This window comes from Anas platyrhynchos, chromosome 15 (genome assembly GCF_047663525.1).
Source record: "Anas platyrhynchos isolate ZD024472 breed Pekin duck chromosome 15, IASCAAS_PekinDuck_T2T, whole genome shotgun sequence".
In the NCBI taxonomy this organism is placed as follows: domain Eukaryota; kingdom Metazoa; phylum Chordata; class Aves; order Anseriformes; family Anatidae; genus Anas; species Anas platyrhynchos.
This window is the reverse complement of record NC_092601.1, coordinates 12,005,435-12,027,575: the sequence shown is the minus strand read 5'-3', so window position 1 is coordinate 12,027,575 and position 22,141 is coordinate 12,005,435. Positions and strand designations below refer to the sequence as shown.

At 40.1% G+C, this 22,141-nt stretch overlaps 3 protein-coding genes across 11 annotated transcripts; 2 read left to right on the top strand and 1 right to left on the bottom strand.

Moving 5' to 3' along the window:
* Positions 1 to 37: 37 nt before the first annotated feature.
* ERI2 (ERI1 exoribonuclease family member 2) lies at positions 38 to 5,562 on the top strand (the record flags this gene model as incomplete). The annotated part of the gene is made up of 7 exons (XM_072024001.1): positions 38 to 200; positions 346 to 473; positions 615 to 771; positions 1,439 to 1,539; positions 2,687 to 2,768; positions 3,454 to 3,542; positions 3,747 to 5,562. Coding segments are annotated over 7 exons (2,061 nt in total), but the record flags the coding sequence as incomplete, so codon positions are not given.
* Positions 5,554 to 18,420, bottom strand: LOC101793832 (acyl-coenzyme A synthetase ACSM3, mitochondrial). Of its 9 annotated transcripts, none has more exons than XM_005018505.6 (16): positions 18,288 to 18,420; positions 17,887 to 18,001; positions 15,778 to 16,024; positions 14,543 to 14,775; positions 12,971 to 13,181; positions 12,042 to 12,249; positions 11,661 to 11,804; positions 10,779 to 10,932; positions 9,797 to 9,876; positions 8,957 to 9,080; positions 8,292 to 8,372; positions 7,518 to 7,619; positions 6,917 to 7,044; positions 6,706 to 6,805; positions 6,143 to 6,262; positions 5,554 to 5,965 (listed from the first exon to the last, which is right to left on the bottom strand). In XM_005018505.6, the coding sequence occupies exons 4-16, from the start codon at positions 14,738 to 14,740 to the stop codon at positions 5,882 to 5,884; spliced, it is 1,734 nt and encodes a 577-aa protein (XP_005018562.3). In that variant the 5' UTR covers positions 14,741 to 14,775; positions 15,778 to 16,024; positions 17,887 to 18,001; positions 18,288 to 18,420; the 3' UTR covers positions 5,554 to 5,881. The 9 variants fall into 9 exon arrangements, with proteins under 9 accessions (XP_005018562.3, XP_038042908.2, XP_012953931.3 ...); XM_038186980.2 differs by having other exon boundaries at positions 15,778 to 16,016; XM_013098477.5 differs by lacking the exon at positions 18,288 to 18,420 and adding an exon at positions 18,122 to 18,281.
* THUMPD1 (THUMP domain 1 NAT10 acetyltransferase adaptor) lies at positions 18,395 to 22,136 on the top strand. The gene is made up of 4 exons (XM_021271645.4): positions 18,395 to 18,729; positions 18,976 to 19,156; positions 19,506 to 19,754; positions 20,401 to 22,136. The coding sequence occupies exons 1-4, from the start codon at positions 18,517 to 18,519 to the stop codon at positions 20,721 to 20,723; spliced, it is 966 nt and encodes a 321-aa protein (XP_021127320.4). The 5' UTR covers positions 18,395 to 18,516; the 3' UTR covers positions 20,724 to 22,136.
* The last annotated feature ends 5 nt before the right edge of the window (positions 22,137 to 22,141 follow it).

Genomic DNA, 22,141 nt, shown 5'->3' with positions numbered 1-22,141 from the left:
GTCGAGGCGAGGCGAGGCGAGGCGAGGCGAGTGCTGAGGGGAGCCCGGTGCCGCCCGCAGGCAGCTGGGGCTGGCGAGGAGCAGCGGGCGGGCGCAGAGCGGAGCGGCGGTGGCGGCGGAGCAGCGCTTCGGGCACCTGGTGGTCGTGGACCTGGAGGCCACCTGCTGGCGGGGCGAGCGGCGCCACAGCCCCGAGATCAGTGAGTGGCGGCCCAGCGGGCCCTTGGCGCCTGGTCGACCTCCGCTGACGGCTCGGCCCGTGTGTACGCGGACGGAATGACCTCCGCGAGCAGCTTTAACCTTTCTGGCCTGTTCCTTCCCCGTCTCGTTCTGGTTTTGTCGCAGTTGAATTTCCAGCAGTCCTGCTGAACACCGCCACCGGAGAGATCGAAGCGGAGTTCCACACCTATGTCCAGCCCCAGGAGCATCCTGTGCTCTCCGAGTTCTGTACGGAGCTGACCGGCATAACGCAGGTGTAGTGCTGTTCTGTGTGAAGTTAAAATTGCCGCTTACTACTATTTTGTGGAGACCTTTAAAGAGGGCTAAGGAGAAATAAGCCTCAAATGAATTCCAGTCCGTATTAACACACACATCTCTTCTTCTCTTTCATAAAGAATCAAGTCGATGAAGGGGTCCCTCTAAACATTTGTTTATCACAGTTTTTGAAATGGATTCAAAAGATACAACAGGAGAAGAAAATTGTATTCAGTTCAGATACTCCAAGTAATTCTATTTCAGAAGCAAAACCATGTACGTTTGTCACTTGGACAGGTAGGCAGAATTCTCATTTAATTTTTCTGCAAATTAATACCCATTAAAACTGAACATTTGGTGGTGCTAGTAAGATTGCATCTTCACTGCTAGGGAGTCAAAATCCTGATAAATATTAGGGATATGATATCGGATAAGACTGAAAATATGAATACTGTTGAATTCTGACTTGTTCACTCTATATTTGTCTCCAGGGTCATCACATTTTTCTGCTTTACACAGAGTGCAATGTGTTGCCATTCTCAACAAGTGTAAATGATTTAGTGAGGTCTCCAAGATATTTATGTATCACAAAGTCGTTGTTTACTAAGAGCATGCACTCACTTGTCATCTTGAACCATTGCAGCAACCCAAGTGCTTCTCATGTACAAAGGCTTCATGTGTCCTGTACCCATCTGTACAGGATGTTACTAGTGTGTTGATTCATCTCTTTATGTTGGTTTTAAGGCATGCTTAGGACAGTTATGGAAGTACAGCAGTACCGGCGACCTGCCCAATTAAACATCTGTGCTCATTATCTAGAGTTATCATGCAAACAGTTGCATTTTTTCTTGCTAATTTTTTTTTGTAACCCGTAGTCCATTCAGATGAGAGAAAGGCCTAATTGGAAGGCATCAGGATTAAAAAATATAGTGAGTCTTCATTTGGTTTTGCTTTTTCTGTGCAGACTGGGACCTGGGTGTGTGCTTGCAGTATGAGTGTAAAAGGAAGCAGTTGCGAAAACCTGACATCTTAAATTCCTGGATTGATCTCAAAGCAACATATAAGGTGAGAAAAATCAATAGACTGACACACTTATACCCATGTTACCATCTCAAAGGCCAAGTATACCTAAACCAATAGTGTATGTTCCAGCATCTAGTTACTCCTTTGTTTTCTTTCTGTGTTATCACTCAATAATGAATTGCATGCTCTAGAACGGCATGAATTTTAACAGTCTTAATGCTTGGAAAAGTATTGAGTGTTTCTGTTACATAAATGAATGATAATCCCAGAAGATTTTTTTGAGCTGCTCTTCCTTTCCTGACATCTTTTACTCTGATTGCTGCCTTAACTTGTTTTTCTTATGTTCTTCTTACTGCTTTACACTGCTGCATGGAAAATAGTGATCCTCATCTGTTTAGAAACTTTGACCAGAAAGTATATTCTGAACAGCATTAGCAATACTGGAAAATGAAGATATATATATATATATATATATATATATACACACACACACACACATATATAAAATACGTATATAAAATGCATTTATACTGAGAAAATGAAAAGCTTTGTGTATGTGTGTTTGTGTTGGTGGGATTTTTTGGCTCATTTTTTCATAGTCTACATTGCAACAGAGTTCTGCCTTAGGGACTAATGGCACCTGGGTTCCCCTGTGTAGCCAGGGAAGCTCTCAAAGGTTTATCCAGGAGTCTACCTGTCCACTGATACTTGGAGTTTAAGCAGCGGAATTAAGTCTCTGAAGATAAGCAGGGCATTCATATGAGAAACAGGGATTATTAAATGAGAAAAAGTATTATATTTGGCACATACGTAAACTCTTTTTAATGCTTATGCCTTTGCAATGCATAACAGTTTAAATGTTCAAGATAGTATTTATAATTGTATTCCTCAAGGCTGTTGTTAAGGCCTTCATCAACGCAAACCATAAAGTGCAAATGAAGGTAAAATGAGGTAAGATAGAATGGATTAGTTTAAGGCTGGGAGAAGGGATTTATGGTTCTTTCCATTCTAATCTGTTACAGGGTAAGTCACATACTGAGTTACACTTGTCTTCATTTTACAGTTGTGATAAATATTTGGCCTTGTGAGATGTACTATTTGTAAGGTGATATTTCTGAACTGTTTTTCACTCCACTGTGAAGGGGTTTTGAAATGTTTTTTTATTAACCACCTGCATGTTTTTCCCTAGGCCTTCTATAATAGAAAGCCTAAAGGACTAAATGGTGCTTTGCAGGATTTGGGGCTAACTTTTGTAGGACGGGAACATTCTGGTAAGCATGATATGATCATCCTCATTTTAACATACATACATATCTTTTATAAGACTAGATAGCTACTGTTTAGCTTTAGTTAGGTAAACTAAACTAGCTAGTAATGTCTACTAGTTAATATAAATGTTACTGTTAATTCCAGGCTATGCGATGTTCTGTTCAACAAAACCATCAAAGTAAGAAAAGACAGATTCTTCAAAGATCATTTTGTCATTTCTAACCTCATGCTTTGTTTCAGAAATCTTTCCTAGATCTTTTGCCTGTATGTTGCACAAGATCAAGCTCTGGATTGCTAGGGTACAAAAGAAAAAAGAGCATGGGAAAGATAAGAAAACTTGATCTTCCCTGATAGGTCTGGACAGCTTATTAGTGTAAGAGAATACCAGTGCAATGTGATTTTTTTACTTATTTTTTTGACCTAACTAATACAACTGAACATGGATTTTGATCGTTGTGGCTATATATTCAGCTGTATGGGTTGTTCCTTCAGATGTTTCAGCACAGGAGATTATTTTTTTTTTCTTTTTAACTTCCACTGCCCTTTTCTGAACTATATAACAGTGTCAGAATTATGTGAATCCATTTCATTTATGTAAGATGTACCTAAATGTCACTTTTCCTCTAATAAGAACCATCCCCAGTAGTAGTTTAAAAGGAAGGCATTAATATAACCATGCTTTTGAAGGGTTGGATGATTCTCGGAATACTGCCCGTCTTGCTTGGAGGATGATTTGTGATGGATGTGTGTTGAAAATTACTAAATCTTTGGATAAGGTTAGTAACTATTTCGTATCTATCCTCCTACTTGTCTTACAGCCTGAAATACTGATGAAAGGTGAGCTATAACAAAACCAGTATCTTGACTATGAATAATAATCATATCCATAAGCTGACACGCTTACTAGTTTTGTACATTGATTTCTAAAACTACTTGAGTATTCACTCTCCAAAATCTCTTTTGATATATGGACTCCCTAGGCATATCTGAAGAAGAATTTAATCTCTAGAACACTGAACGCAAACTTCGCTGACAAGACTCCACTGGGAACTAACAGCAGACCTGAGACATCTAGAGAGAGAACTTGTAAAACAAACTCTCTGGCAGAGAAAAACCACAACAGTATTGCAGGATTTATCATAAATTCTAATGTACAAACTGAAGAACAACAGACCACTTGTACTGATTCCTCTGCAGACATCCATGTTGCATCTAGCAGCAGCTTGAGGACTGACTTAAACAATCAAGCCCAAAGCTCTTTGTCAGTGTCTACTGACGGATTTCCTCTTCCTCTTAGACATGTGCAGCAATCTCACAGTAATTTATCAACAGGCATTCAGCAAGGATTGAACAACGGGCATATTATGGGTACAACCAGATACAGCCCAGTACATGAATCAGGACTAGTACTTGTCTCCACTACCATCTCCTCAGTTAACATCTCCACTGAGGATATCAGTACTAGTTCTGACTGTTTACCTCTGCTGGCTGACTGGGAAGATGTAGCTTTAATACCAGAATCTCAATCTGAACAAAAATCAGACTGTGTTGAATTTAAAGATGGCTCAAGTATGGATATTTTAACAGTGTTTGAAGAAGAAACAATTCCAAAGCAATCAGCTGTGATGAGTTCAAATAATCAAAGTTCAGGGAAAAGTGTTGTACCTGTGGAATCTCTCAAATCTATCATTTACAAAAGTCCTGATACTACTATCTATAATGTAGGAACAGTACAAGGGCAGACTTCAAATCTTTCAGCTTTTAAGTTACCATCTGCAAAGGTAAATGCTATTTCATCACAATCAAAATCATTGAAAAATTATTCCACTCCTTTTGAGGTTCCTAAAAGAAAGCCAACTAGTCCAAAAATGTTCCCACCAGCAAAGAAACGGTCTTTCTCTATATATCAAGAAAAAAATGCATCTTTTGATCATTCCTTACCTTTAAGAAGTTCAAACTTGTCCAAAGTATCTCATACCATTCTGAACTCCACAGTCAATCTGAATCAGCCTGTAACAGCTGTGAAAAATGAAAAACCAACTCCCCCTCTGTGTAACTGTGGTCGAAGAGCTAAAAGGCTTTATGTATCAAATGCTGGTCCAAATCATGGCAAAGCGTTTTTTTGTTGTCCTGTTGGTAAGCATAACAGTAATAAGAAAGGTTGTGGATACTTCAAGTGGGAAAATGCCTTTCTAAAAGAGAAAACTAATGTTCTCACCCTGAATGCAGGTGCCTCGACCTCTCTTGGAACTTGCCCCAGTACTTTAGGAAGTTCTTCCAACAAAAACCGTCTGTTCCTTAGGCCATCTATGAGAACTTGACATTTTACTTTTGTTTTTTTTTTTTTGGTCTGAATCTTTAATCATTAGTTAACCACGCTTAATATAACCAGAACAGTCTAATGATGTCAGATGTTTTCATCCCATTCTCAGAACATGACATTGCTTGGTTAATGTGGATAAAAATTGAAAATGCTCAAGCATACAGTAATATTCATATATTATAAACTATATCATTGATGCAGTGTGAGAGAACAGAAAAAAGTAAATGCTAAGATTAGTATAAGCAGCTATTAATTATACTGTATCATGTATTTTAAATTCTTTGCTAGTCTAGTCATCAACACTTTAATGATGTAGATTTTATTTGCACTATTTTTTCTAAATATACTTTCAGTGATTATAACTTTGAAAATGTATTTATAAGTTATCACACTTTTCAAAAGTGATTCTTGAAACAAGCGTTCTTTTAAACTCTTTTTTAAATTGAGTAACAATAAAGATAAAATGCCAGTGACACTTTTCAGTTTATTTAATGCATCTATTGTACTCTTGACTACATGAATTTTCCACTTCATTTGTATCAGTCTGCCTGCTTTTGTACTATTAGCTATTAGTGTAGCACCAGGGACAGCCAAATGCTGGGGATCAGGTAAGAATTTAAGAGTTGGACATGATGACCTTAGAGGTCTTTTCCAACCTAAATGATTCTATGAATTTATAAAATCCTAAACTAAGAAGGCCATAGTCTTTTACTCTACATTACTGTATAAATCAGCATTATCTTTTGTTTAAAAACAAAAAACTGACTCTACTGACTCTATAAAAGAACTCTACTATTTTCTCCACTCCTTCTGGCGTAGTTCATTCCTTCGAATCTTCCCACTAACAGTTTTTGGCAACTCTTGAACAAACTCCATCTAATGGGAAAGGGAAGAAATTGCAACACAAAATAAGATACAGTTTACCTGAATTTTGACTTACTTAATCTCAGCAGCACAGCCTTATAAGCCATATTATAGTTGATACCTGCTATCAAATAATTCACTACCTGCTACTGAAAAATATTTAAAATATTGGGGTAATTGAAGACTTACCTTCCTAGGATACTTGTATGGAGCAGTAACTTTCTTAACGTGGTCCTGTAGCTCTTTTATCACTTCTTCTGGATCATGTGAAACATATTCAGGTGTTAAAACCACGAAGGCTTTCACTACCTTAAAGTTAAAGGAACAATGGGTTAACTGCCAATGAAACACAGCACAACAGTAAGATTTGAAACATTAACCAAACACTTGCTGACAAAACATAGAACAATGTATAGGGCAGATACGAGCAGCTTTGCCAGCGTCTGCACATGCTCTATTTTTATGGACCAGAACTAATTTATATACATTTACTAAAGACCCATAATTTTAAGTATTTGAATGTTAAGAAAAAATTTCAAATGGTGTTTTTGTTATATTGGATATTGGGGCACCTGTCTCAGTCAGTTTTTCCGGCACAGAGGGATAGATGGCTGATAGAGTAGAAATGCCAATTTGAGTTTATTTAGTTTAAAAATTAATCACTTGGCAGACAAATCCAGTGGAAGTTGGGTTTCGTCAGCTCTGGTATGCACAAAGCTACTTTTAGATATAAGCTCATTTAATGTGTTTACCTCTCCCCTGATGGGGTCTGGGCTGCTGACTACTGCTGATTCCACCACTGCGGGATGCTCTATTAGGGCACTTTCTACTTCAAATGGTCCAATACGGTATCTTTAAAATGAAAGGTCTTTTTGAAACACACATTTGAAATACACATACTATCACACCTAAATCAGCTGTATTGTTCAAGTTTGAAGATGTATTATTAATCAGTTAAATTACCCAGCAGAAGTAATGACATCATCAGATCTTCCAACAAACCAGTAGTATCCATCTTCATCCATAATCCCCCTGTCTCCAGTGACATAAAAATCCCCACGTATTGTTGCCGCTGTTTTCTCTGGATCATCCTAGTAAGCACAAAATTGTATTTTATATAAAAACAGCTTGAAAAATACATTACATTGCATTCTAACATATTCAGTATATAAGTTGCGGTAAAGCCAAATGTTCATAGATTTCAGCTTTTTAGACTGGTCCATATCATTATCTGCATCAAATTCAAGTGGGACACAACTAATGGTGAATTATAATAAACATTTACCATTACTAATCCACACAACTAAATCCGTCAAAGTTTTCCCTTTTTATTAAGGAAATAACAAGCAAAAGAAAGTGGATTTTAACTTGTTAGGCAAGACACTCGTTGAACAACTAATTGTGTAAGTAGACTAAATAACTGCATAAAAAAATGGAAATTCCTCTTTCCTCCCCACAGGCTTTTATCCTTCTAAGTAAAGAATATGTACAGGAAATGAGGCATCAAATTACTTGTTACAGAGATTTAACAGGACATCTACTTTAACTGTAGTAGGGTTCTTACAGTATAGCAAGTAAAAAGAAAAGGCGGTCTCGTAGGTTTTACTCTGATGGCAATATCTCCTTCTTTTCCAGGAGACAGAATATTACCGTTTTCATCTATAATCTGAAAATAAACAAAACACTGTTTTATTATCTTGCACTCAAACTAGAAAACATTAAATTAAGATTATAGAATCTTAGTACTCATTTAAAGTATTTAGTCGAAATATGTCCTGGAAAATAATTCGGAGCAGTAGAGGACAGGTCTTACCCTGACAATTCAAGTGTAAGATCACTGCAAATCCACTGTATTTCACACTGGGTCTTTTATCTGAGGAATTCCAAATACTGTGCAAACATGTATTGAAGTTAGTAAGACCCCAGAGGACGATAAGTAATGGGGTGGGAAAACCTTAAGAACTGAAAGATACTAAAATCTTAAACAATATTGTTAACTGATCTACTGCTAGAATCTGAATCAACAGTTTTGTTATCACCAGGAAACACCATTCACTCCCACTCTTCCTTAACTCAGTAATTTAAATTCTGTCATTGCCTTAGCATTTGATATTTAACCACCAGTTATCAGTAGGTTGTCATCTATGTAATGCTGTTGAGGTTGATACAACAGGGAGGTTTAGATGCTCACTTTGCACATTCAGTTTGGGACATTTCTTTTTCACTCTTATTTCCTGTTGTATGATGCTACATAGTACAACTCCATGTTAAAGCTTTCAAACCTCTTTCATAGAAAATGATTACTGAGAGAGCGACAGTGCCACCAGAGGTACAATACCTTGACATCATACGTTGGAGATGGTTTTCCCATAGAACCAGGCTTAATTTTCATTCCCTTAAAATTTGCACAGATCAGCACCTGTAACAAATGTGTTTGTTTTTCTTTTCTTAAATGACAACTTGTACATTCAGTCTTTAACTTAGGTTTAAAATACTCAGCTAACATTGCAAATTTCTATAAGAAATAATAACAGTCCTCATTATAATCATATATCCTATGATTAAACTTCTAGAAATAAAGTACACCCTTAATATCTTGCCCACAGCTCCAAACAATGCCAGTGAATGTTCTAAAGATAGCTTTTAAAGCAGAATTTGGAATGCAGTAATGAGGAATATACCTCTTTTGTGTTAGTTCTCAATTCAAAGCTCACAAGAATGAGTAACAGTGGTTGGATTTTGGGTGAAGACGTTACAATCGTTCTAGGACTTAAAAAAAAAACAAACAACAAAACACTACATTTTTCTACTGTTGCCTATAACAATTGACTTTGTTGTGACAGTTGTGATGAATCCATGTTGTTGGAATGTGCTGAAGGGATGAGGAGTATGTAAACCAAATACAACTGTGTAATCTTTCTAATCACTTTTTCTTGGCAACCTGAGTGGAATTTATTGTTTTATCTGTAAAGTATAATTTTTCATCTGTAAAGCTGTACATACTGTTTCTGTCTGTCCATAGCCTTCATGAATATCCAGCCCAGTCTGCGCTTTCCATTCTTCCATCACATCGGGGTTGATTGGCTCCCCAGCACTCACACAGTGACGCAGGCTTTTGAATGTATAGCTTGATGGGAAAAAGAAATTAAATAACTGGCAGTTATCTATCTGTTACACCCCATTCAATACTCTGTTTTGGTATTGTGGGAACTTTTCTACACAAAAATACAAATTTTACTGAGATCTATTAATTCTATTTGAACTGTGTAGCATTGAACAGAAACAAATCTGAAAAAAAAGCAAACAAAAATGAAAAACACCTGTTTTACTTCTGTATTATTTGAAAATCTACTAATATCATGTTTCTAACCCTAGAATCTCAACTAGAGTCTAAACTGAAGAGGATTGATGAAATTCAACACTAACGACAAAAAAAAAAGAAAAAAAAAAAAGCACAGGAGATTTAAATGAAGCCGAAGAGTTTTTCATGCATTTCACCAAGCTGTACTGACATACATTTCTTGTAGTGGGGAAACACAGTAGAAAAACAAAGGGAAGGAGAATGTGACTATAAAAGCACTTTGGAGGATATGTTAAGCATGATACCATGATTATCTTATTATAGCTTCAGCTAAACTGCATTTCACTGTTATTCATGAAATCTGAGGTGGCACCCTGACTCTTTCTGACTTTCTTCATCACACATAAGACTCAAGATGTTGAGAAATACAGTCAGAGTTACTGTTACACCATTGTAAATTTGGAATAAAATCAAGGTTAGCTGAGCACTTGGTTCATTGTTTTGATCAAATCCACCACTAGAGGTACTCTGTTTTTTCTTACCTGGACAGTTTATGTTGCACAAACATTCGATATGCGGTTGGAGGAGAACAGAAGACAGTTATGGGGTATCTTGACAGACACTAGAGAATTTAGAACAAGGAAAGTGAATGTTGCCAATACAATGAAACCTATGAAGTCTCATCTACGTTATAAGACATAGTGTAATCTCTGTCTATATCAAGCTTATAAAACACGTGGACAAAATGTTAGTGTCCAAAAAAAAGTTAGCTCTGCAGTTGCCAACACCGACATATAGCAGTTTTATCTAACTAGTTTCTTCTTCAAAACAGAATCTACATCATCTTACAGTTAATTCACCACACCAGAATTTTGTGCTCTTGAAAGCCTTGCAGTCCTTGTTGCAGAATTTCTTCATAACTTAAGTTTAAGTAGAAACCAAGTGAAACCATAAGGCTACTCTGAGATATTCTATAGGAGTAAAACCAAGTGTTATTCAACACAGCCTAATGTTATCTAACAGTTTCCAGCCATCTAAGTAAAATAAATATGATGAAGGTAGTCTTTTTCAAGGGATGAAGGGTTGTGTGTGGAGGATGTAGGACAATATAATGTTGATGCCATTTGTTAAAGAAATTCAGCCTTGCTGCATCTTCACTCCTTAACATGGGATTACTTGGTGCAGGCAACTGAAATTCTCATTTATCTGTTATTATCACTTATTTTAATAACAACACCAAGTGCTCTGCAAATCCCAGTCCAATTTCTTTTGTGCTTCTTTCATGCCTTAGAAAGAATGTTTGCGAGTTTGTGCAGTAAAACCTGTTTTCAGCAGACTATATGATTAAACTGTTCGAATGTCAATTGTGCTTTTATTTATTTGCAGCACTTAATACTGAAATAATGATTCAATATTACTGTTGTGCTGCATGTTGCCCCCTTTGCAGCACCACGGGAAATGAAAGCTTTGACAAGACCAGCAAGCAAGAACAATGCTGTTTGTTGCTGGGCCCTCCTCACTTACCTCAAAGACAGTAATTGGGTTGAATTGTGGCATTTTATGTACAAATACACATGCCCCTTGAATCCACGTTGATATACTAGCCCAAGATGCCTTTGCCCAGCCCGTGTCTGATGTGCTCCAAATTACGTCTGAATGAGTCAAGTCCAGCCAGTACCTGGTAACACAAGGAAACATGATTCACAATCTGTATTTGGCAGGAAAAAAGACAAGTATTAAAACATCAACACAAGATATGTCATGGAGTCACATCCAGCACTGCTTGTCTTGGGTAAATGACACTTAAAAATGGCTGAATTTCTGAGCACAACTGAGCACAGTGAGGATGTCATCAGAACAGACTGATGTTGCATTTTTCTAAAGGAAGTTATACTGATGGATCTCCTGATTTGTTATTCCTTGCCAGTTTCAGTGAAGTGTACTGCCATATCAATTTTAAAAACAACATTGCTTTATAAATGTAAAGATTCTGAACTATCAGCATTTTGTTCCTGTGGGAGTTGCATCTAATCTAGACGTGTGTGAGTTCAGAAACCTCACAGCCACATTTTTTTCTCTTTTATGACACAGACTTTATAAACTTGTGCGGATGTTCAGTTTGGGGTAGTCTGTTAACCGTACACAATGAAGAGGTTATCAAAAGTTAAAGAAAATACTAAAAAGTAATTTAAGGCCATTTGAAGGCTACATTCTATATATACTGCCTGGACTCAAAGTATGACTTGCTTACCAGGAACAACAAACAAACAAGTCTTGTTCAAATTTAACAGAATGATTGTTTTTTAAAAAGTGAAACAAAGGCTTCTGGAGAAAAACCTTGTGTTTCCTCTTCCTTCTGCCATGTGAGCAGCTACACAAACATGTCTGTCAAAGCAATATCCATACCTCGCATTTACTGTGAAGCCAATACCATAGCTGCTGTGGGAATGTTCAGTCATTTTGGGGGATCCTGTAGTTCCACTGGTAAAATAGATGGCCATTGGATCATGATGCTTTGTGGTCACACACTGGTGATTAGAAGGAGCATTTCTTTAAAACAAGCAAAGCAATGAATAAAGTGATTTGAAAGTGTGACTTACATGCTCTTAAAAATGTTTAACTAAAATAAGTTTTGCAGCAATCAGAAACATCAAAAACACTGACATTTTTCCATTTCATTGCCCTAGAAGGATAGGAACATGTTGGCATGTGCCAGCATTTCCTATTCAAAACAAACTAACATGTTTTTATTTTTGCTGGGGCACTGTCACAGCTGTGGTTACTCACTTCAGGAGATCTTTAAAGTTCAGCCATCCTTCTCTGTGGCCCTCTGACACAAGCAACTTGCATTTCAGAGACTGGCATTCAGCCCCAACTGAATCTACAGCTGGTGCCACAAAATCATCAGTGATGATGCACTTTGCCTTGGATTTCTGTAGTCGATAGAGAATATCCTTCACTGTCAACTGCTGCGTGCCAGGAATCAGGACATTTCCTAAAGAGGAGGAAGTAAAACGGAAAAACAGCTGAAACGTTTTATAATAATAGTTGTACCTACAAGCAGACATCAGCTTACCTAGTGCTTTTGAGTGAGACAAGGCAGTATTACAGCAGGATTTGGCCCTGCATTCATAAATACACTGATTTATTTGATGGATTAAATTGTATGTGAGGATGGATTAAATTCTAATTTAGCCAATACTAGGCTGATCACAGGACACTAACAGAAATCAACAGAACAACTTTTTTTGTTTTGAAAACACCTCAACTGGACCATGCCATCTCTCTGGACTTAATTTCTTTACTGGTAGACAGAGCTGTACCCTGCTAGTGTTTGTGAGGCACCAAGACATTCTGGGATGTAATTTCTGGCAAGCTGAGTATTTAACAGATCCCACAGGGAAACAAATGAAACACTTGGTTAAGTGTGGGCTAATTTCACTGCAAGTTTGAAGGAAGGTGCATTTGTGATTCATCATAAGTGGTGGAAAGAGAATGAGAGAGGCACATGGACTCATAGGGTTTCCTTAACAGATAGAGCACGTGCAGAAGTCCTAAAAGTATCACAAAGATAAACTTGGCATGAAGGATGTTCTTGATCAGTGTGGCAATAGTTCATCTTCAACAGCATATTTGTAGTTTTGATTGTGTTAAAAAGCAAGGATTGGTTTAAGTCATAATTTCTATACCTCTGTGGTATGTGTGCTTTTACCAACCTGTTCTCAAGCAAGCCACATTCACCAGCCACCATTCTGGGATCCGGGGCAGAATGAGAAGAACTCTGTCTCCCCGTTGCAGACCGCAAGCATCGGAGAGTACATTAGCTACTTTCCTGGAAAGGACTCCCAGCTCCTCAAAGCTCCATTTCACCTCTTTTCCATCACCATCTACCCACCACAATGCAGGATTTTTATTTTTTTTCCCTTCCTGTAGAATAAAAGGGTGCAGTGTAAATGGTTCATTTTAGAAACACACTGCCTTTAAGTCTGAGGAAGAGCATTTGCCAGTTACTCATTGCTGGAGAAATCTGGGGATACAATTGAAATCTGCCACTGATTCCAAATGAGGCAAAGAACCCTCCTTTAGGATAAATAGCCTATGAATGTCATTTAAGAAATTAAATTTGTATTCCTTTCCTGAGCTCATCATGTTACACTCTGAAGAGGTTGTACAACTTTTTGTTTCAGGCCATGAAAATAAAGCAGCTGGTGAATGTGGGTTCTTTTGGGTTGTGCCCCAGAGCTTCCCAAATCTTCAGAGGTCATTTCCAACTTCATCTGGCATTGGGCCTGTTTGCTAATTCTGAAAATTAAATCACAGGTTCAAGAGCATAGGCCCACACAGTGTGAACTGATGTGTGAAAAGTGAAATGTACGTATACAATGTGTTCTGAAGGGGTCCAATGCATTTAGCAGTAGCACTGTGCAAGACGCTTCTTGAGCAAAACTCTCTGGGGCAAAAAAAAATATGGTTTATTTTTAAATATTTGAAGGTACAGTAACACTAAGGCTCATTTTCAGGAAGCAGATTTTAGCTGTGCACTTCAGAGGGCACCAGATGTTGTTTCTTTCTCCATTAACAGCCTGCCAAAATCTGTTTTTCCTGCAAAAGGAACAATTGCTCCCTTTGTGTCAGATAGGTGACACTCTACTCTGTTCCTGCTGCCAGGTGGACATAACTACGTTTAGACTCTCATCATGAAGAACCTGAGTCTGCAAAACCAGTCCTACATCCTCAGACTCGAGTTACGTAACAGGATAGGTGATAGACCTATACTTTCTTTTTTCTCCCTGTATTTCCTTTCCTTGTTTAGACCTCATGTCTGTTTGGGCACTCAGTTTTCAGTTCTGTAGATATAAGGTCCCTGATGCAATGATTTTTCATTTGGGAAAAAAATGGAGAGGTTAGACGTTACACAGTATTATTCATTTTGTAGGCAGGCAATGAAATATATGGAGGTCAAGTGATTTGGCCAGCACAAACAGACAGGGTGCATGTCACAGCTGATTGTGGAACTAATGTGTGGTTTAAAGTGGTAAAAAGTCCATTGTCTCATTCTTGAAGCACCTGCTTACAGTTATTCTCACTGGAGTTACTGATTAAAAAAATGAACCACTTGGACTCATGGGCAGGACAGCATGTGGCCGAAGGGATCTACAGATTCAAAGTGCATGAGATGATCATCAGATTATAATCAAGAGCATAATTCCAGTTACTGGATTTGGTTACTGGATTTGTCACTGACAGCATTAAGTACTACAGCATCTGAGAAGCCACGGAAATGTTACCTTTTCTATTTTAGTCCATCTGTCCAGCACATCGCTTGCAAAGTTGAAGTACTCTGGCACCTCTAGTCTGCACTGTTGTTTTATAGCCTCATAACTGAAAGAGGTGGAAACTGTGTAGCTCTGGCTGCAAAGCTGGAGAGATTTTCTCAGGGCAGCACGTAGGGATATAGCACTCGGGACCTTCAGTAGAAAATGCATGGCAGCAACAACGGCTATAGCCTCTCCAAGAAATTCTGCAGTAACACAAATACAAACCTGGTATTAGGCATATGGTTTCAGAACAGCTTTTACCATCACACAGCGAATACACTGGAATAACAATAACTGTTAATTGGAATACCTGCTGAGGACAGCTCTGGTTTTCCCACCGTGTAATCCCTGCTCTCTCCTGACCATCATGCAGTTGAGATCCTGACCACACACTCAAGCAGCAGTACTCAGCCCCATCAGTGTGGTAACTTACCTGTTCACATTCCTTCCCTCCCCACAAGCCCTGCTGATCACATTGGTAGACCACATTGCAGTTACCTTATAGAGGCTTTAAGAGCTATAAGGCTTTCAGTGCAGAGAGGCACTGAAAGCTCTTAAACTGTGACTTCTGTAAATGAAATGTCTGCTACTGATTGACAATCCTGCGTTAGTTACTGGCTGACCACAGTGTTACTTAGTACAAAGACATCTGTAGTTTTTCTAGTCTATCAGCACTGGGAATATGCTGTCTGCCAGAAATTAAATCGATGTAGGAAAGCCCTGAGAATAATTTTAGCATTGATGTATTAAATACTATTTTGATGTGTGGTCAGCAAAAAACACCATTTTATGAGATGGAGAAACTTCAAAAGACTCCCCGATGAAGGATCTGAAGTGTAGAGCCATAGTTCTGTAGAATCAACTTAGCAGGAGGGCTGAAAAATCTGAAGTCATTATTTTCATGCATTGTCCACTTTTATTTACAAAATAATATAAACAATGATAATTCCTTACCGAATTAATAATTATCCAGCTGCAAACCCATGTGATTTTAGTGATTCAATTAAGCAAAAAGACTTTTTTTTTTCCCAATCTCTAACATTCAGTTTGTGTATGACAAACACAGGAAAGAAACACAGCCAAATGCAAGACGGAGAAGGACAGGGAAAAGAGGGAATGTGGTCAGACAAGCAAATCCGTACTGTTCCAGGGCCAAAACAGTGCCCTGGCCAGCAGCTTTCCAGGACGGGTGGAGGGTCAGTTACCTTGTGAAAAAGCTGTCAGTCCCAACTTACTGCTTCTTGGCCTTGCATCAAAATGTGAGTCCTCTGAGTATTGAGATGCGTCCCAGCTTTGACTCCTCACACAGATCTCAGACTCTTGGCTGTACACCTGTTCTGGCGCTGTCACTGCATTCAGTGACTTACTCCTGTGTTTGTTACATGTACTTTGGACTCACGTAAAAGGCAGCCAAGTCCTGTCTGTGAGAAGAGCTGACAAATTTCTGCAGAGCTCAAAGAGGAAGTAGAAAGTGAGAGGTTAAAATCTCTCCCGTTTCTTTTTCCTCCCCTACTCCCACTCACCAGCCGCTGGATAAAAACATACTTAAGACCTTGCTGCAACCAAGTCACATCTGTTACATTCTGGATAGGGCAACACAGGGAACAACAGCCTTATGATTAATTAATAGGTTGTGTGAGTACACTGCTGAGCAGGTAGTTTGGGGTACCTCAACAAACCATAGCAGTTCAGCTATGATTGACAGTGAGTATTGATTCCTGGGATGCTGCTGCCCTGACCAACTATGTTAATGTGTATGCTAGAGACTTGCGAGGTTTTCTAAGTGCTCTGCCTCATGTTCAGAGAGCAAACAGTTAAGTTGTGCTCCAGCATTGCTGCTGCCTCTGCTCTGCTCCCACAGGAGAGATGGGATGAAACATTTGCCAACCCCTCTCTGTCCTGGCCGCAGCAAGGCATCACTGCAGAGCCTGTCATCAACGTGGGCATGGCCGTGGCATTGGTACATGCTTTTGCCATCAGCCTCTGCTGCAAGGATGGCACTTGCCAGGGAGGTGGGAGACAGCTGTAGCTTAAATTGAGGCACCAAGATTTTTTTGGTAAGAGTTTGGTTGCTCAAGCCCTAAGTCCTTCCCGCTGCATCTTCATTCTCTAAGGCCAGCAGAGAGATTGCTAACACCCATCAATGTGTTTGGAGCAAAACAGTCCTCTCAGTGCTGATCAGCAAGGGTGGTGTACAGTCTTACATGGCATGTGCTTTTGTCTGCACTCCCTTCTGGGGTTCAGTGTCAGTCTGTGACAAGTGGACAAAAAGGCGATGTTAACCAGCTTCCTGAAATGTTCATTGCAGCACAAAAAAAAAAAAAAAGATTCAAAAGATTCCCCCAAACAACAAAGCTGCTCTCCACCTAGCAGTAAAGAAGGACCTGCAATCTGCAGGAGCAACATTTTAACAAGCTCTTTGAAATGCAAGTGACAAAATCCTTACAGAAGGCAAGGGCCTTAAAGGAATTCCCTACTCAGATTGCATCACCCCAGAGGAGGCACAGAAGTAAACCAAACATGACAGCAACCAGCTTGTGATGTCAGTGAATAAGCCAGGAATACTTTGGAAGAAAAACCTTCCATGGTGACCTAAGTGTAAAAGAAGCATAACTGTTTCTCTGTATTATTCTTTTGATAGGGCATAAAACTATTTCCCTGAGTATGGACAGGTTTTTCCAAACCCCTCGGCACTCCTCACCACCAAAGCACCCTAGTTATGTTCTGTGTGGTGAATTGCATGTCCTCTGCACCACTCACAGCTGCCCGCAGAGATCCTCCCTCCTGCGTCACACTGTCCTGACAGGCCCAGCTCCTCAGACTATTGCTGCAACTCCCCACAACTTTGAGTCTTTCATGCAACCCCAACCCAGCAAAGATTACGTGACTTTTATTTTACTTGTGATCAATAATCCCACCAAGGTATAACAATTGCTGAAGAGTTAAATAAGCCTCGAAGACTTTGCAGGAGAAAAGCTTTATATAAAATGTAAACGTCATCTCCTGTTGCAGCTGTGACCGATAAATACGTCCATTAATTTATGAACTTTTTCTCCCCTATTTTATCCTATGTGTAAATAACATGACAGTCCTGCCCTTTGTGAGGCCTCCTTAGCTCTGTCCTCTACATACTTTCGCAAAATATCTTCATTTTTCTCCTCTTGATTGTCCAAAAAGCTCAAGGGCTAATGGAGGGAGATGAGGCCCTCATGGACAGTAGTACACTGAGGTACCTTCCTTCAGAAACCAACGCTAAGTGGTGTGTATTTTTATTCTGGTAACACATGTTTTGAGTATTTCAAGGCTAAAATTACCTGTATGAGGAGTTTCTGTTCCAGCTGGCCCTGTCACACCATGAAAACTTCAGGAGCTGGACAGGCCACTGAGGAAAGGGCCAAATGGCGGCTGTCCCTTCTGGGGCACACTTGCCTTGTGAAGAAAAAAAAAAAAAAGCAGGACTGAAGCCAGCTGGCTCCATCGCTCTTGAGTGGCAGCCAGCCCACTCCCGGGGCCACCTCTCCTCCTAATTCCACAATCATTAACACAAACCAAGCCTTTAATCCCGGGATTAAAGTGGAAACTCAGATAAACTGAGTTTCCAAGCTCAGAAAAAGCAACCAAGACGAGCAACTTCACTCAGCGCCGGGAGCCCAGGCTGTCCCTCCAGGCCACGACGTTCCCGGGGGATCCGTCCCTCCCGAGGTCAGCCACCCACCCTGCCTTGCTGCCGGGAGCTTTATTTATTTTTCACTCCCGGGAGCACCGCCCGGCCCCTGCAGCCCGGCGCGGGGAGGGCCTGTGGCGGGGCTCGGCCGTGAGGCGGCGCCGCGTGGGGCCCCGGGCGGGGCGGCGCTGACGCCATCGCGGTGCGCGGCGGCGGCGGGGCCGGTGTCGGTGTGTGTGTGCCTGTCTGTCGGTCTCTGTGCCGGTCCCGGTCCTAGCCCATGGCCGCGGCGGAGCCGGTGGCGGCGCGGAAGCGGCGGCCCAAGGGGCACTTCGCGGCAGCGAGGGCCAAGCGGCCCCGCGGCAGCGGGCGGCAGCTGGAGGCCGGCATGCGCGGCATCCTCATCACCTGCAACATGAACGAGCGCAAGTGCGTGGGGGAGGCCTACAGCCTGCTCGGCGAGTATGGGGACCTGCTCTACGGCCCCGAGCAGGTGCGTGCGGGCTGCCCCGGCCGTGACGGGCTTTCCCCTCGGCCTGGTGGTGGTAAGGGCCTGCTTGGGGGGGCAGCGGTGCAGCCTTTCTGTCCCTAACAGCACCCCGCAGTGCCCCCCGGGGGTGCTGGCTTCCACAGGTGAAGCCCTGTGTAGCCCCCTGGAGATGCGGCCCCTGGCAGATTTTAAGTTTTTGGCGCTTTTGGCCTGTACTTACTGAAGTAGGGATGTGCTTTGTGTGAACAGTTTTCAGATCCTGAGGAGCGGCTCTCTGGAAGTGAGAAGGAAGAGGATGAGGATGACGTTGAGGCTGCCCTGAAGAAGGAGGTTGACCAGATCCGCACCTCGACAGAGCAGAAGCTGCGGCGGTTCCAGTCGGTGGAAAGTGGTGCCAATAATGTGGTCTTCATCAGGACCCGGGGCATAGGTGGGGCACAGACACTGCACGGTGCTGCTCTGAACAGCATCGGTTACAGGCCACAGTGTGGCTGCCCAGGAGCTCGTGTATGCCAGACAAATAGAGAGTCTCTCCTTCCCTTTAGCCTTCCCATTGAATTCTGTCATAAGCAGAATTGCTAGAAGTTGAGGCTTCTGCTTTGACAAAGTGAACCTAAGGCATCCAGTTTTGGTGTATTAAAACAGTTCTCCTCAGAAAATAATTTGAGGCAGACCACAGTGCACCTAAGCATGCATTTTCCTGACATATTATTAAAAGGGGGGAAGAAGGAAGAAAGTGCCTCCAATTTGTTTCTCATACCTAGCTGTTTTTCTTTTAGAACCTGAGAACCTGGTACACCATATATTAAAGGACATGTATGCCACCAAAAAGAAGAAAACAAGAGTCATTCTGCGCATGCTGCCCATTTCTGGAACTTGCAAGGCTTTTATGGAAGATATGAAAAAATACACGGAAACATTTTTTGAGCCCTGGTTTAAAGCCCCTAATAAGGGTACTTTTCAGATTGTTTACAAAGCTCGTAATAACAGTCATATGAGTAGGGAAGAAGTAATTAAAGAATTGGCAGGTATGTATTGATTTCACACAGAACAAAAAACAAGTTTAGAAGCAGCCAACAATTGTGTGGATAACAGCATAGCATAAGTCAGACTACTAAAAGAAAAGTGGTCTAAATGGGCATACATATTTGTTGTTTAAAATCTATATGTTGAATTACAGAGACTTCTCTATGACTGTGAATACAGCTTGATATCAGTGTGCCTTGTTAGTGTTGATGTCTTAAAAGATCATGAGCAGAATAGCGTACAGTATTGAATTTACTTTGGTGTGTTAGTTTCGCATACTTTGGAAGGGCTGCTATCAGGCATTTTGAATGCTATATTGCTAATTTGAATGTTATATTGAAATAAGATATTGCTAATTCAATTGAACATACGACTCAAAAAATAGCTCTGCCTTACTCAGGTGTTTTGTTTCTTGATAATTGCAATGGGTTAATTTTCCAGTTACTGCAGTCCTACTGATAGTATCCTCTAATAGTTGTACTCTGTTCTGCTATTTTAAACAACTGCAATAAATAGCAGTTGGTTACAATTAGGGGGGATGTTGTCTTCCCTAATTTTTATCCTTTTAGTAGTGTATGCTGATGCTCTGAAACCATTTTTCCATCATAAAAAAAAAAACAACAACAAAACTGTATCTTGTTTTTACAGGAATTGTGGGCAGCCTCAATCCAGAAAACAAAGTTGATCTTAACAACCCACAATATACAGTTGTGGTGGAAATAATAAAGAATGTCTGTTGCTTGAGTGTGGTGAGAGACTATGTTCTATTCAGAAAATACAATCTACAAGAGGTAGTGAAGAGCAACAAAGAAGATGCACAACAAAACCCATCAACCGTGACAGAAGAACAGAACTTGACGGTAGTAAAACCAGAAACCGAAGAGGAAAAGAGCTCAGAAGTAAAACAAGAGAATAAGAGTGAAGGTGAAATACAAGCTGAGTCCAAGGGGAATGATACGCTGACAGTGTAGAAAATGTAGAAAGATCAACACGATGGAAACCTATTAAAAATGTTGCCCTAGAGTTCTGTCAGTGTGTTTTAAGGAGGAGAGTGGGTTTTGTTTTGAAATCTTGGTTTTAAAATCCATATGTGTAAGAATTTTAATGTTCACTGCAGGTGGAGCTGACTTTATACTGCAGATGTGAGAGTGCTTCACCACTGGTGAAGTTTGCTGTCATTCTTCTACAGCTTGGTTCTGCATTGCTTTTTGTTAGCACAGAAGGCAGGTGTATTTGCATACATAGATAAATGCCACCAACCCAACACATATTGACCCTGTTTTGTTGTATCTGATGACTACAGAAATGAAAGGCAGTGCAGAATCAACTCTGTCAGGAAGTATTGACAGAAGTGAGAAAAAAGAAGATGGTTGCTTGCAGAGAGTTTCTAGGGAAGTGATCTGACCATTTGTGTGACTGCAGAACTCAGATATATTTTTCTATGTGAACAGCAGAATGAGCTGATCCTTTCCTGTATGAGGGAAGGTTGTAAATATACATCCCTCTACAAGGACATGCAAAGTCTTGAAAGTGTATTGGAAGAGCCGCTATGATCAAAATACTTGAATACTATGAGAGAATTTAGAATAATAGATTTGACTGTTCTACAACAGTAGAAGTATGGTGCAGGCATTGCAGATGGCTTTAGCAAGAGCTACATGTGTGTTTACATTAGCTGTGTATACAGCAATTACTGGCTTATAGCAAATGCTGTATGTGGTCACTGAACAGAATCCTTTCCAGTATTTTCTTGCAAACAGACTTTTGCTGCTCTTTCCAAAGACATAATCTTTGGGGTGGGGGGGGGAGGGAATACTGGGAGGGGGTTTTAGAAGTCTTTGTTCTTACTGTTTTCTTAAGTTTCAAAAATTTGGATTTAAAAACTGCTTGGAAATTTTTAATGAAAGAAGCTCTCCATGATACCATATTGGATAAGGGGAAATAAATTTAATTTTTGATACAGTTTTAGCTTTACAACGTTTATTTTGTTTCATATTGAATGTAATGTCAGTTTTTCTGTTGTCAGTTTGTTAAAGCAGTTCTTCTGATATCACAGTGACTGGGGAAAAAATCAAACAAAAACCAACAACCAAAAACCACAGCTATAACCTACTTTACATTAGCATTTGGAGTATGCTTCCAGTACAACTGTCTAGCTTTAGTATTTCATTTCTAGTATAAAAGCCTGCGGGTTGCTAATGGCAAAAGCCTGTCTTGTTACTTGTCTTGGTTTAATGAAAAGGATTTGTTCAAATCAAAACTGTTTAGTTTGTATTTTCCACTTCTGTCAAAACTGTTTTAGAAGTTGGAAAATTAAGAGGACTTTTTCCCTAGTCCTGTATACCTTACCACCCATTTATTAAAAATAGGCTTTCTTACCTGCATCAGT